This window comes from Haliotis rufescens, unplaced genomic scaffold (genome assembly GCF_023055435.1).
Source record: "Haliotis rufescens isolate VD_foot unplaced genomic scaffold, xgHalRufe1.0.p SCAF_1, whole genome shotgun sequence".
In the NCBI taxonomy this organism is placed as follows: Eukaryota; Metazoa; Mollusca; class Gastropoda; order Lepetellida; family Haliotidae; genus Haliotis; species Haliotis rufescens.
In genome coordinates, this window is record NW_025963779.1 from 61,215,642 (window position 1) to 61,230,526 (window position 14,885).

A 14,885-nucleotide genomic window follows, 5' to 3' on the forward strand; every position below is an offset into this window, starting at 1 on the left:
CCTCAATGCCGAGCGCCAGACAGGGTAACAAGTACCATCTTCTAACGTCTTTTGGTATGATACGGCCAGGGTTCGAACTCCGGACCTTCTGCTATACAGTACTACTGGGGACCATTTCTACCCCCAACCAACTCTGTGGACAAGTGGATAAAATGTCTGCCCAGGGAGCTGATGGTTGTTGGTTCGATCCTGGCCACATCATACCAAAAAAACGTTAAGAGATCAAATGTATTCTAACTCATGATTGACGATCAACAGAGAATGCTGGTTCAATCACCAGACCCCTCATACCAAAAGACGTTAGAATGTGACACTTACTGTTACCCTGCCTGGCACTTGGCATCATAAAAGGAGATAAAACAAGGAGACAGTATATTATATCTGAGTGGAGCATCCATGTTAAACTGCGACATGGTTTCTCAGTAGGGCTAGCACTATACAACTGGCATTAGTCCGGACAAGTACGAGCAGCCACACACATACACACCTGCACTACATAAGTGCAATAAACTTAAACATGACGTCAAACCCCATTTCACCTCACAACACCAGAATCCCCACACAGGGCATCATGTAGACAATCTGGCAAATGAAATCTTTGTCAATTGATCTATCTCTATGAATTCTTAACAACATTATCTTTGAAGCTTTCAGTATTTCAATTCTGATTTCAATAATACACAAATTGTTGAATTGTCACGTCCCATGTTGAAAGAGTGAAGGCTCCAGGCCCAAATGAACACATCAGATGGGCACCCCACTGAATTTGTGACCACACTATGTATTGGACGTTACATAATGACATAGCAATGCCTATTCTCACAATAAGATCATACAGCAAATCACAGCATACAATGTGTAAGTAATTTCTGCAGTGTTACTTCAAGAATGGCCCTGGGGGCACGGGTGGCCTACTCATCTAAGGCGCCGCGATTCGCTGTGCAGAGTTTCGTCCCTTGGGCACGCCAGAAACCTATGATTGTGGGTTCGAATCCCGGTTCGCCCCGATTATGTTTCTAGGTTTATCAGCACCATACCCGTGCTTGTGGGTTTCACCGAAGTGGTAAACGTCTGAGACCTGCATCACTTCGGGCTTTCCTCCCACACACCACGATATAACTGGAATACTGTTAAAAGCGGTGTTAAACCCAACTCACTCACTCACTCAAGAATGGCCCAGTCTTCCAAGGCACTGCAATTTGGTGTGAAGAGTTGCCTCACTTGGTCATGTCAGAAACCTATGATTGTGGGTTTGAATCCCAGTTGAACCCGCTTATGTTTCTTGGTTTGTCAGCACAATGGTCGTGTGTTTCTCCAATGTGGTAAACATCGGAGACCTGCATCCCTTAAGCTTTCCGCCTACATTAAGTGAGACGCTGCAACATAACTTGATTACTGTTAAAAGCAACATTAGACCCAACTCACACACTAATTCACTCACTTCAAGAATTCAGTTTTGGTCATCAGCTGACTGGTCCATCATCACACAAGGTTGAGTTTACCAACCTAACATGTACTACTCATTGTCTGATAAAGATAAATAGTATTATTCCAGGTGCTGCCAAGGAACTGATGTATTTTCAGCTTCACTAAAAATTAAAATTAAATATTTTTGTAACTCCTCAAATAATCAACGCCAATTTCCCTTGCCATGGCAAAGTTGTAACATCTTGAACACCATTTACTGTATTCAACGTAATAAGCGCCCAGGGCGCTCTTACAATTAGAAATAGGGGGCTCTTTTTAGAATATTATTTTGGTGGAAAAAAGAGAGTTTAAAGATAACTTTTGTGGTTTATGCTGACACACTGAAATGTTTATATGCAACAGATACATTTTTCCAGAACTTAATTGCCCGTAATAAAGAATGCATATAACACAAGAGTGGGTATTATACGCGAAAAAATTAGTCTTGTGTACATTGATCAATCGGAAGGAGTGCTAATTGGGATTGTTCACTGGCCAATATATTAGCAAATATCGCCATGGGCACTTATTAGAGCTGCTAACTGATCAATGTACACAAGACTTATTTATTTGTGTATAATACACACTCGTGTGTAATATGCACCCTTAATAATGGGCAATTAAATTCTCGAAAATATATCTATCGTGTATAATACACACAGATTCTTCTTTTATATCATTTCAGGCTGTCAGCATAAACCACAAAATTAACAATCTTTCAACTCAAATTTTTCTCACCAAAATTATGTCCTAATAAGAGCCCCCTATTTCTAATTTTGAGAGCACCCTGGGCGCTTATTACCTCGAATAAGGTAATATTGCAAATAATCATATCCAGTAATCTTACATTGCAAAATGAGTATTTGCATTGACTGTAAGACAAAGTTTGTAAGCTTCTGTTCACTCCAGCCAAGACTTCACCTGAAGCAGGACGATGTAGCTTTCGATAGCACTTTTTAATTTATTTGAAACCAGTAGCCCAGGTTATATACTCAAGTACGTATTGGACACATTAAGTATATATTAAATAGAGAATCTCACCCGCGTGTCTTTTGATATCAAATATGATTTTTTTTCCACTTTTTTATGAACGTGTGTTGGTATATTGAGGACGAGATTTTATTTTTCATCCAACATCATTCTTCCAACTTTTTCAGTTTGTAGACAGCAATAAGCAGTGTTTTAAGTGTAAAAGTACTGCTAACAGCTTCAGTAGCAGCGCCATTAGTGATGTCATTTGATTGTGACATCATACCGGTAGTAACCAATGATGTCACAATGGTCTGCAAAGTATTGTGATGCAATTTTAATGCAGCAATATCTACAATGTAGATATCGCTTGATCTCACCCAAGCATATCTCCTGTTGGAGCCAGTTTTGGATGATAAATAGAGAATCTCACCCGAGTGTCTTTTGAAATCAAATATATCAACACGAGTTGATAAAAGTGGAAAAATTCTGAGGCTTGCCAAGGATTTTTGCAACTTGTATCAACGAGTGTTGATATATTTGATATCAAAAGATGGGAGGGTGAGATTTTATTTATCATCCAACATCATTCTTCCAACTTTTTCAATTTGTAGACAATAATTAGCAGTGTCTTCAGTGTAAAAACACAGCTTCAGTAGCAGAGCCATTAGTGATGTCATTTGATTGTGACGTCATGGTAACCAGTGATGTAACAATGTTCTGCAAAGCATTGTGATGTAATTTCATTGCAGCGATATCTACAGTGTAGATATTGCTTGATCTCATCCAAGCCATATCTCCTGTGGGAGCCAGTTTGGGATGATAAATAACATTAATACATTGGGAGTAAAGAAATTAAAAAGAACATGAAGAAAGAGATAAAACACAATAAAAGTGACATGACAAAATGAAAGTCCTCAGGCTGAAAAAGCAACAACATTTCTTTTCTTATAAAACAATAAATTCGGAGTATGTGTGCAGTCTGTTTCCTGAGTGTTAGATATGAGATATTATTGTCTTCAAAGTAGATTTCTTTAATGCTGGAATGTCTGAGAGTCCCAAGAGCAAACAATATTCTGAAGCCTAAATCCACATGAGTCAGGTTTTTGCACCACTTTTAGGAAATTTCCAGCCATATGACGGTGTCGAACAAGAAGAATGGGCTTCACATATTGTACCCATGATGAGAACAGAACTCAGGCCTTGGCATGTAGAATGGGCTCTAAAACCGTAAGGCCAACCCACTCCTAGACGAAGTGTGAGACAGGTAGTTTAAGACAAGTAGTTTCTCACAAAAACCTTTGAATAAAATTCTAGACTGACAAAAAATGGGTAAACCTACTGTGCCTGTTGCTTTTCATCTTTCCTCTTCACAGAAGATAGATGTTTATTTGGGTCAGTCATCCCTCCACCTTGATGTTGTACTGGCGAACCAAGGGGGTCACACTCTGAAATAGGAATCAGGATACTGACTTACTGCAAGACAATACATGTCCTTAGAGAGAGAGAGAGAGAGAGAGAGAGAGAGAGAGAGACACACACACACACAGAGAGAGAGAGACAGACAGACAGACAGATGGGGGGGCTCAATCCCATAATTCTGTAACATATTCATAATAAACACTACACATTGAACATCATAATAATGGACAATAAAAATTGAAATACAAAACAGAACACCTGGCAAGAATTAAAAATAAATGGGAGAATCAAAAATAAATGAGAGCTGTCGCCCTACTACAGTGTGTGGCTGAGTATGATGTTAAGCTGCTAAAAGGAATATTCCTGCCATTAATCTGCTTTAGGCTGCTTCATAACAAAACTCCACAAAGCCATCCCAATCAAAGACAGTTGCATGTTGTCATGATCAATGATGACTATCATGTCTAGATGTTGAAGGGTCAAGTTTCTTCGGAACGTGGAGTTCTGGCAAGGTCTAGTTGTCCTACGAGGGCAATACGTCTTGAAATAAACAATACACGATCCAGTCAGTCTGGACTTGAAGGTCTTCCTGCTGCTGTAGACTGGAGGAGGACTCACTTCCTGCTACATGCTCAACCATTCTGTTATTCTGGACTGTCCTCATCTCAGTTTCCATGCTTTCTATCAGAGCACCCGTGATGAGACACTCTGACAGACTTCAGTCTGTCAGCTTAACTGGCCCGATGATGGAAGATACATACAACTGCTGTGAATGATCTCGACTTGGACTCTTACATGCCATTTTAACACAAACTAAGGTCGTCTCTGTTACACACTATTTTGTTTGTTCCTCATTTCACAACAGTCCCAATTTACTGCCCCACTCAAAAGCTTTAAATCTGTTAAATCCATCCAATCTCCAACCGGAATAAATATAATAAAAATGTCTGGTTTCATACAAAAATCTTAATAATAATATATCAGGAAAAAAAGAGTAGTAACTTTGCCCGTAGATACAACTAGTATAATCTTGATATTTTATATATTTGTATACTTATCCTGCATTACTGTGTGAGGTATTACTGGTATATCGGTAAATTGAGGTTCATTCTTTCCACAAGGTAGATCCTGTTGATAATCTTGTACAGTTTACGATGTATGTGTTGATTCCAGGGTAAGAATTAGTACTTGTCTCAGAAGCCGGGTGGTCAGATTCACTGACTTGGCTGACTGTGTGGCATCGGACCCTAATGTCATGGGATGATGCACAAAATATGAATCACTGGTTTTATCTGGTCCAGACTTGATTATTTAAGAGCTGCTAAAATTGAGGGTAATATAGGGTAATAACAAGGGTAATTTTAAGGTCTTATGGTATGACATTGTCGAACCACCATTCTTCCACTTTCCAGGCAGGCACTCTATCCACTAAACCACGGACACGGTCAGATACAGGTCGAAACTTTCCCTCAGCTCATGTAATCATGAGCACTATGAATTTTACACTCCATTTATTATTAACATTCAGTAATGGCTCTCTAGGATTGCTACAAATTATCATAATTTGCTGAGAATAATGCTGCACATGTGTACGGAACTGATTTATCTATTGATCAAAACAGTTTTTGGTGCAACAGTGAGAGTGAGTTGGGCTTAACGCCGCTTTTAACAGTATTCCAGTCATATCACGGCGTGTCAGCTTAATGTGGGAGGAATGCCCGAAGTGTTGCATGTCTCAGACGTTTACCACTTCGGTGAAACCCACGAGCACGGGTATGGAGCTGACAAACCTAGAAACATAATCGGGGCGAACCGGGATTCGAACCCACAATCATAGGTTTCTGGCGTGCCCAAGAGACGCAACTCTGAACAGCGAATCGCGGCGCCTTAGACGAATGGGCCACCCATGCCCCCTGGTGCAACAGAGCCCAAGGGTTAAGTTGGTCATCTTGTACAGGCATGTAAATGTTTGGCTAATTGTCACGGGCCATCTTCATTGTTTGTCTGAAACTTGTACCGGGAACAACATGGATTCCTCAATTTTCTAAGAAATTTTTCAATTTGTATTTTCTAAGAAAACCATAAAAAAACAAAAACAGGAAGAGCACTTGGGCAGTTTAAAATTGGAAAGTATACTATACTAACTCATACTTTAATTTTAATTCAATTTACTTACATCCTTCTACATTACTCTTCTGCAACCATGGGCCACATGAAGATCATCCTTTACAAAGTCTTACATTAACAATAACAAGGTTAGCTGCTTATCAAGCACAACTACCAGCATTTGACATCAAGCCAGGTTGGTTCCCACAGAGTGGTAGAGCACATGTTGCTTGTCTGTACAATCATTTGGTTCGTTTAAGCAATCTTAAAAAGTCTGTTTCACTCAGAGAGGTTTTGTTGAAACAATTTTAATCACATGTGCCTTGTATCTTAAAGTGAGCAAGTCCTGGACTCATCCCAAAAGCATGATCATTTTCAGATGAAATATATTTTCAAAAGACAGATCACAATAGGTCAGCTTAATATGGCTCATAAACTAAAAGTGATGAAGGTCATAGCCGTATACCACTTCAGTTAAGTCTACAAGCATATCAAAGTTCTAACAGAGTGAGTGAGTGTTTAAAGCCTCTTTGTATTACAGATACCGTATTCGACGTAATAAGCATCCCGCTCTAATAAGCGCCCACGACGATATTAGCTAATATATTGGCTAGTGAACAATCCCAATTAGCACACCTTCAGACTGATCAATGTACACAAGACTTATTTATTCGTGTATAATACGCACCCATGTATTATATGCACCCTTAATTATGGGCAATTATATTCTGGAAAAATATATCTGTCGTTTATAAACATTTCAGGCTGTCTGCATATACCACGAAATTTACGATCTTTCAACTCTTTTTTTTCCATCCAAAATAATATTCTAATAAGAACCCCTATTTCTAATTTTGAGAGTGCCGGGGTGCTTATTATGTCAAATACGGGGATATCACAGTGTATCAGGTTGATGTGGAGGAAACCCTCAGTGATGCAAGTCTTAAGTGTTAATAACCTTTGTGAAATCCTTCAGCATGTGTTGAGTGCAGCAAGCACAGCTTTCTGGCTTCAGTGATGTCATTAGATTGTGACGCCATGGTAACCTGTGATGTCACAATGGTCTGCAAAGTATAGTGATGCAATGGGCGATCTTTGTCAATCTATCTTCCCTTTACTAACCCGCTACTTGCGCTGACCCCGCCGGTCCAACCTAAACTACGCACGATACGTGTTACTATCTCACCTACAGAGTTAACCAGCATAGCCTTCACCTCTATCAGCAGCGTTTACGCTGGAGCAGTGACAATATATTATCTGTTCACCTAAACAATGTTCTATATGTTGTCAAATCCTGAAATATATGTTCCGTGATTCAATGATACAGCATGGATAACCATGACTGCTTATATTGTAATAGTAAAGCACTTGACAGCCATTCGAAGAGAGCTAATCGTTCATTCCAGGTCACTTGGTTGACGTTTTGCGATCGGTACATAGTGTTGCCCTTGATGTTTGAATATCAAACTTTTAAAAATGAAGTATATTTTCATTGTATACATACCCATATCTATGTTGTATTATCACCAATGAGGCTATATGCATGCATTTCAGTACAGCGGCTAGGCGAAGCAGTACGTCAAGGTCGTCAGTATGTGTTGTGAATTTTGACAGCAACACAAATATTACTATTTATCAGGTAAAACTGAGAGAGCTGAACAAAATATTTGAAGAAATTGTAAAAGAAACAGGCACGTGCAAATTACGTCCTCAGCTTCATATCATAATACAATGTTGAAAATACAAGAAATGGATTTCAAGTCACTGAAATCCATTTTGATATTTGTAAGTGTTAATTAGTGCATGGTGTATATAGACAAATTGTGGTTGTTTGTTGCTAAATACAACTGATTACATCATTTCAATGATAAACAAGCGTATAGTCGACAAAGTCATCTATATCCCCCGCCCATTTTAACACGTTATGGTCCCAAACCAGGTAACTGACCCAACATTTCTCTTAGCCCCTGTCAAAATAGCTGTAATGGAAATTCTCAAATATACATTTCTAAAACTCCTTAATATCAAATGGCACCAGTTCAGTATGTGCTTTATATATAGACATGCAATGTTTTGCAAGGAAATATTTAACAGTTTATTTGTTATACTCCATAAGTGAACCCACCCTATAATAGAACCTAAGTCCAACTTGTTGCCATGGAAACGTAAAACATAAAAATTTATAAAACTCCTAAATAGCAAAAGGCACCAGTTCAGTATGTGTCTGGTAAACATGGAAAGTTTTGTAAGAAAGTATTTAACGGTTTTTGAGTTACGCTCCAGAAACGAACAGCACCCTCATAGAACCTAAGTCCAACTTGTTGCACACACACACGCACACGCACACACACACACACACATGCACACGCACACACACACACGGACGGAACCCATTTCTATCTCCCCCGCCAACTTCATTGGGGCGGGGGATAATAAATAAACAATAGCTATTATTATGGCATTTTTAAAATTTTAACATTAGAAATTCTTTTTCTTTTTTTCAGACACATAAGAGCCTTATGTATATATTAGTTTAAATACATATTCAAGGGTACATATATCAACAACAATTTTTCTAACAAATGTTATATTTGGGATAACACTTTCTTAGTTAAGTACAGATTCTCGTATTTTGGGGGGGTTGAGTCCCGTCCGTTACATTTGACCACTTTCTAAATGGCATTGTGTATTCATACAATTTTTCATGTGATAAAATAAAAACAATATAGACATACCAATCTTCAATCTTTGTATCAACATTGCAGTGTCCACATCCAGTTTGCCTTGACAAGGATCAGATGATTGTAATTGATAAAACTGATTCTTAATTTCATTACACATTGCTTTGTGTGTTTCCTTATTCTAAACTGATGTTGCAAACTCCCATACAAACAAATTAAAAATGCTATTCTTTTTTTCTCTTTACATTAATAGATATCAGCATTGCATAATGTTATGAATTTATTTGATATCTTTGTATACTTGTGCATGTGTATTATTATCAGATTACATGCATGACATTTTAGCAGTCATAATATATAAGTGTAATCTGTTTTATGTAAAAACAAAAATAAATGCATTTAGACATGGAATGATTGCAGGTTTAAACTTGCGTTTATGTCATGATAACATATTTGATTATAAACTTTTTAAATCATATTTGCTATATCATAATAATATCTAATATACAGACTTAATACAACAGGTGTCTTGAAGTCAGAAAGTTGAAATCAGATTATATAGCTATAGCAGGATAGTGCATGGGTTGCAAGGGAAATAAATTGTGAACATAATCATGCTTCCAACACAAGAAGATACAACTATCAATTACATCTATTGATGTATCCTAACATCTTGTAGGGTAATCAGTATGCTGTGTTGTTTTGGGGGACAAATCTCTGTCATTTACTACTTTTTTAAAAGCACAAGTATCATAATTTTGTAAGAAATGGATCAATAAATTTACACCTGATGACTCAATGCACTCAATGATGGTACACATTTTATAAGGGTCAGAACAATATGGGTAAATCTCTTTTTATTTCAAAGAATGACGACTTGTATGTTTATTTTAACTGAGCAACTGATTGGTTGACAGACGCATGGTAGATTTTCATTTGGTATATTTCTAAAAAAATATTGTCAGAATAAAACAAAATAAAATCAGATGTAAGAGGAAATGTTGATATGAAAGTATAATTTGAAAATCAGTTGTTTTACTCTGAACATTATTTTGTCTTCAATTAGTGGTAAAGGCACGGATGTATAATAATTATAGATCTGTAGTAAAGGCCTGTCAAACATGTCCTTTTTGCTGCAAATGTAGGCGTTTCTCCAATTTTATTCCATCCCATGTCCATGGCAGTTTGAAAACGAGTTGATATGATCTGAATGCCACAATAGTTAAGGACTTGTCGTGGGAAATAACAGAACGCCGGATAAATAAGATGAGTTTGCATTATTTCATCCATGCGACATGTTGCCCAAAGACTGACAGAATGCCTTGCTGTTCTCAGATGCAGAAAGTCATAAATGCTGTGGCAATATACCGTCTTTCCTAGTGTTTTCCACACTATCTTCCATTATGTCAGTTCGTGTTTCTTCCTTGAAGACTGATCAAATCATTACAAAATAAGCGTTAGTTATAAATATTCAGAAGTAAACATGGTAAACGGACATTTTTGAATGAAGATGCAATAAGATGGCAGGCTCCACCATCGCTTATATCATATCAAAAGGAACACAAAGATCGCCCATTGCACGGATATCTCCTAGGATATCTCCAATCTCCAATTCTGGATGACATATAGAGTGAGTGAGTGAGTATGGTTTTACGCCGCTTTTAGCAATATTCCAGCAATATCACAGCGGGGGACACCAGAAATGGGCTTCACACATTGTACCCATGTCGGGATTCGAACCCGGGTCTTCAGCGTGACGAGCGAACGCTTTAATCACTAGGCTACCCGACCGCCCCCTGACATATACAGAACACTACATTCATTTTCACAAAACTCTTGGACTTTCTATGGTATCTGACCATAGAAAGTTCATGAATATGGTAAAAATTATATCCAACGAGAATAAGTGCAGTATTTTGTTTATTACCAATGTTATGTATGTAAGAATAAAAAATAAAAAAACATTTGTTTGTTAAACAGACCAAACCAAAACCTATTGCAAATCTGATTGCTCATGAATATTGATATATGCCCAAACATCGGACAATAGTATTCACTGTGTATAACTCTATATACTACCTCTATTACACCGTAGTCAATATTCTTGCAATTTGGTTAACATAACACTAAAAACTTTCCTGTCACCCATCCTAATGTTAGGAACACCACATATCTTGCCAAATGCCTTAGCGCATGTACAAAACAGATAACATGTCACTTCTTTCTTGTGTGTGCTTACCTGAATTGTTTTTTCAGTTATTTGACCACACATATTTGTGTTAAAATTCAGTACTAAAGTATCTGAGGTTATCAATTAAAGACAACTATATACATGATATACATGTTGTACCGCTCTGCCATAATAAAATTGGTATTTTTTAAACATATTTTCAGACCATGGACTCGCCCTCTCCATCCTCCATCTAACTGGGATGTGGCCATGCCATGGTCAACGGAGACCCTCATCATCAGTGCATCCCCTGTCGAGTAGAGCTCTGCACACTATCATTGAGAGATGCTCAGTTAGCATAGCTGTCTCCGACTCAAGTTTCAGCATCCTACAGTCAGTTTTGGAGTATCAACAATCAGCTACGTCTTCCTCAAATCTTAGGAAGACATGGTTGTCGGGGGATGTCATCAACCAAGTCCTCCACTAAGAAGTGGTCATCTGAGGACTTGGTGATGCACGGTGACAGGGTTCGCAACAACCCCTCCCCGGTTCCCACCCGGACAATAGGACAGAGGCGATCACTTACGTTTGCCACACAGCTGTGGATGTGCGGTGGAGAGTACAGAGGCGACCACTTACTTTTGCCACACAGCTGTGGATGTGCGGTAGAGAGTACAGAGGTGACCACTTACAATTGCCACACAGCTGTGGATGTGCGGCAGAGAGTACAGAAGTGACCACTTACATTTGCCACACAGCTGTGGATGTGCAGCAGAGAGTACAGAAGTGACCACTTACATTTGCCACACAGCTGTGGATGTGCGGCAGAGAGTACAGAAGTGACCACTTACATTTGCCACACAGCTGTGGATGTGCGGCAGAGAGTACCTAGGCAACCACTTACGTTTGCCACACAGCTTTGGATGTGCGGCAGAGAGTACCCAGGCAACCACTTACGTTTGCCACACAGCTGTGGATGGGCGGCAGAGATTATAGAAGTGACCACTTACGTTTGCCACACAGCTGAGGATGTGCGGTAGAGAGTACAAAGGTGACCACTTACGTTTGCCATACAGCTATGGATGTGCAGCAGAGAGTACAGAGGAGCCCACTTACGTTTGCCACACAGCTGTGGATGGGCGGCAGAGAGTACCTAGGCAACCACTTACGTGTGCCACACAGCTGTGGATGGGCGGCAGAGAGTACAGAGGTGACCACTTACATTTGCCACACAGCTGTGGATGTGCGGCAGAGAGTACAGAGGTGACCACTCACGTTTGCCACACAGCTGTGGATGGGCGGCAGAGAGTACAGAGGTGACCACTTACATTTGCCACACAGCTGTGGATGTGCTGCAGAGAGTACCGAGGTGACCACTCACGTTTGCCACACAGCTGTGGATGGGCGGCAGAGAGTAGCCAAGGCATTACAATGACTAAGCTGTATTGATGTCCTCAGGTCCTGATTACATGGAGCTACATCAATGATCTCTCCATGCTTACTCCCCATGAAATATGGTATTAAGGCTTTCTAGATACTGAAGCTTTCCTCCCTCTTGTAGGTACATGTTTCCATGGTCCTGCATGTTTCAATCAGTCTTCCTTGGTGGTCCCTTATCTAGGAGCTGGCCATGCTGAAAACTATGATATTAATTCCATCAAGTAAGGAACTTTCCTGTGCCACTAGATTCCTTCAGAAAACATTCTCTTGTACTTGTTATCAATTTCCTGATTTTTTTCTCATAATGTTCACATTTTTGAGACTTTTGGGACAACCAAGGGATAAACATCAACGAAACCCGGGATCCCCCCTCTCCCACCCCGGCCCCCAACATCAATGGCACAAGTGTATCAGAGTGCAAGGGGATTGTGTTGAAAAATATATAACTTTAATGTCTTTAGGTCAAGTATTTCTATATGAGGCTCAGAATGCATCATTTAACCCTCGTAATGGACATACAATCAATGGCAAATAACAACACTCGATCCATGGGACGACATCAGATAGTATATGGTAATACCATCTTACCAGCTTTAATACTTACAATAATACCATCCATGAGTTATGCTATCTCGCCTTCTATTGATAACTACAGGTGGACACACGTCTTGAAGATGCCCAGAGATGTAGGGATAATTCTAGGGTGTGGCCTGCTTTTAGCCCTTAATTTGAAAAAAGGCCTCCATTTTCAAAGACAATGGCGCATATTAGCATTGTGTTGTATGGGCAAGTGTGGGTGTACCTCAGGAATATTTACAATTTTGAGATAAAGGGCCCATGTCAGGAAATTCCTGGAGTGAACCCTGGAGATTTTAATTAAAAAAATAAAAGAGACAAAACTATTTCCCTCATTGTCTCTGCTGAAAGCAGAGTCCATCGTAAGATCCCAGCTATATCATAAGCATGTGTTTTTGAATCACTATAAAACAGCAATGATAACTGGTTTTTGTGAAAAGGTGAGCATATCCTGCCCCATTATTGGCACCCATCACAAACACATGCAAAGGCAAGTCAATAATTCATCTGAGGAAACACGAGAACATGTGGTAAGTAAATATACGTCAAAATCCGCGATACCACCGAAGATCCTTTTTGTCTCTGATGCATCAAATTAGGGAAATCGCCTCTACATGTCTACCGTAACATGTTTCGAAAGCTTTGCTTAAAGGTTAAGAGGTTTAAAGAAGAAATATAGCTGATCAAAGACCACTGCTTATGAGATTGATGATAATTTGACAAAAGCCAAACCTTCTACCGTAATTGGCATCAGTCACATGATATCATCCATCCAAGTTATTCACACTTTTCATTTCTTATCAACATATATTAGAAACACAATTATTTATGTGCCAGTGCCAGTGCCAGTGCCATAATGAGCCTTGATCACAATGGAATATATATGAAGCTATTTGCGGAATGAACTGGATCACAGAGCCTGTCATTTGACCAACAAACAAAGCCTTCTACAAATACATATAAAGCTATTTGATGAATAAACTGGATCACAGAGCCTGTCATTTGACCAATAAACATAGCCTTGGTCACGGTGAAATTCATATGAGGCTATTTGAGGAATAAACTGGACCACATAACCTGTGATTTGACGAATAAACATACCGATATATCAATAATCCATAAATCCAGCTCTTGAATGAAAACACCATGAACACTACAACTACCTACCTGAACATACTTAATAAACATTATCTGAAGATACAATATGCAAAAATCCTTAAATTACATCCAGTTTTTAATTAAATCACGGTTTTTAGAAGTAACATAACTTTGCATAACACCACTGCCAATTATAGATCATTGTTGCTGTGAATAATATGAATTGGCGCTGTTGCGGTATGTGGTAAAGTGGGCATAACCGTAAACGGAAGTTGTAAGTATTATCAGAGGAACTCACGATTTCACAAAAAAATTAATGTGTACATTATTGAATGAAATATTGTAAGAAGAAATATAAAATGGATTACGAACAGAAGTCCAGATATACAATGAACACTTAAATAGTGTAACAATAGGGTTAACATAATTGCATAAATTTGTACGGATTTATTGATATTTTATTTCCAACAAGTATTTGTCACAGAGTGACGAAATATCCCCCGCCATATACACCATAGTACCAAATATGAAGACAATCCAGCGATTAGTTCTTGAGATATTGTGGCAACACCGTTTTCCAACTCCAAAAACAGATTTGCCTGCTGTGACCTTGAAAATGGGGTCAAGGTCACCAAATCTGACAGGTGTATGCGGTGTCTGTATATACACTATAGTTCCAAATATGAAGACAATCCAGCGATTAGTTCTTGAGATATCGCGGCAACACCGTTTTCTAACTCCAAAAGCAGATTTGCCTGCTGTGACCTTGAAAATGGGGTCAAGGTCACCAAAACCGACTGGTGTCTGCGGTGTCTGTATATACACCATAGTTCCAAATATGAAGACAATCGAGAGGTTTAGTTCTTGAGATATCGCGGCAACACCGTTTTCCAACTCTAAAAGCAGATTTGCCTGCTGTGACCTTGAAAATGGGATCAAGGTCACCAAAACCGACT

General features: G+C 39.0%; 1 protein-coding gene across 4 annotated transcripts in view; it reads right to left on the reverse strand.

Moving 5' to 3' along the window:
* Positions 1-14,885, reverse strand: part of LOC124145051 (nuclear receptor coactivator 2-like) — a 161,658-nt gene that overhangs the window by 112,982 nt on the left and 33,791 nt on the right. For all 4 annotated transcript variants that reach the window (XM_048398891.1, XM_048398884.1, XM_048398883.1 and 1 more), the window contains exon 3: positions 3,779-3,884. In XM_048398891.1, the coding sequence (XP_048254848.1) occupies positions 3,779-3,840 (62 nt within the window). In that variant the 5' untranslated portion in view covers positions 3,841-3,884. The remainder of the gene's footprint in view (positions 1-3,778; positions 3,885-14,885) is intronic.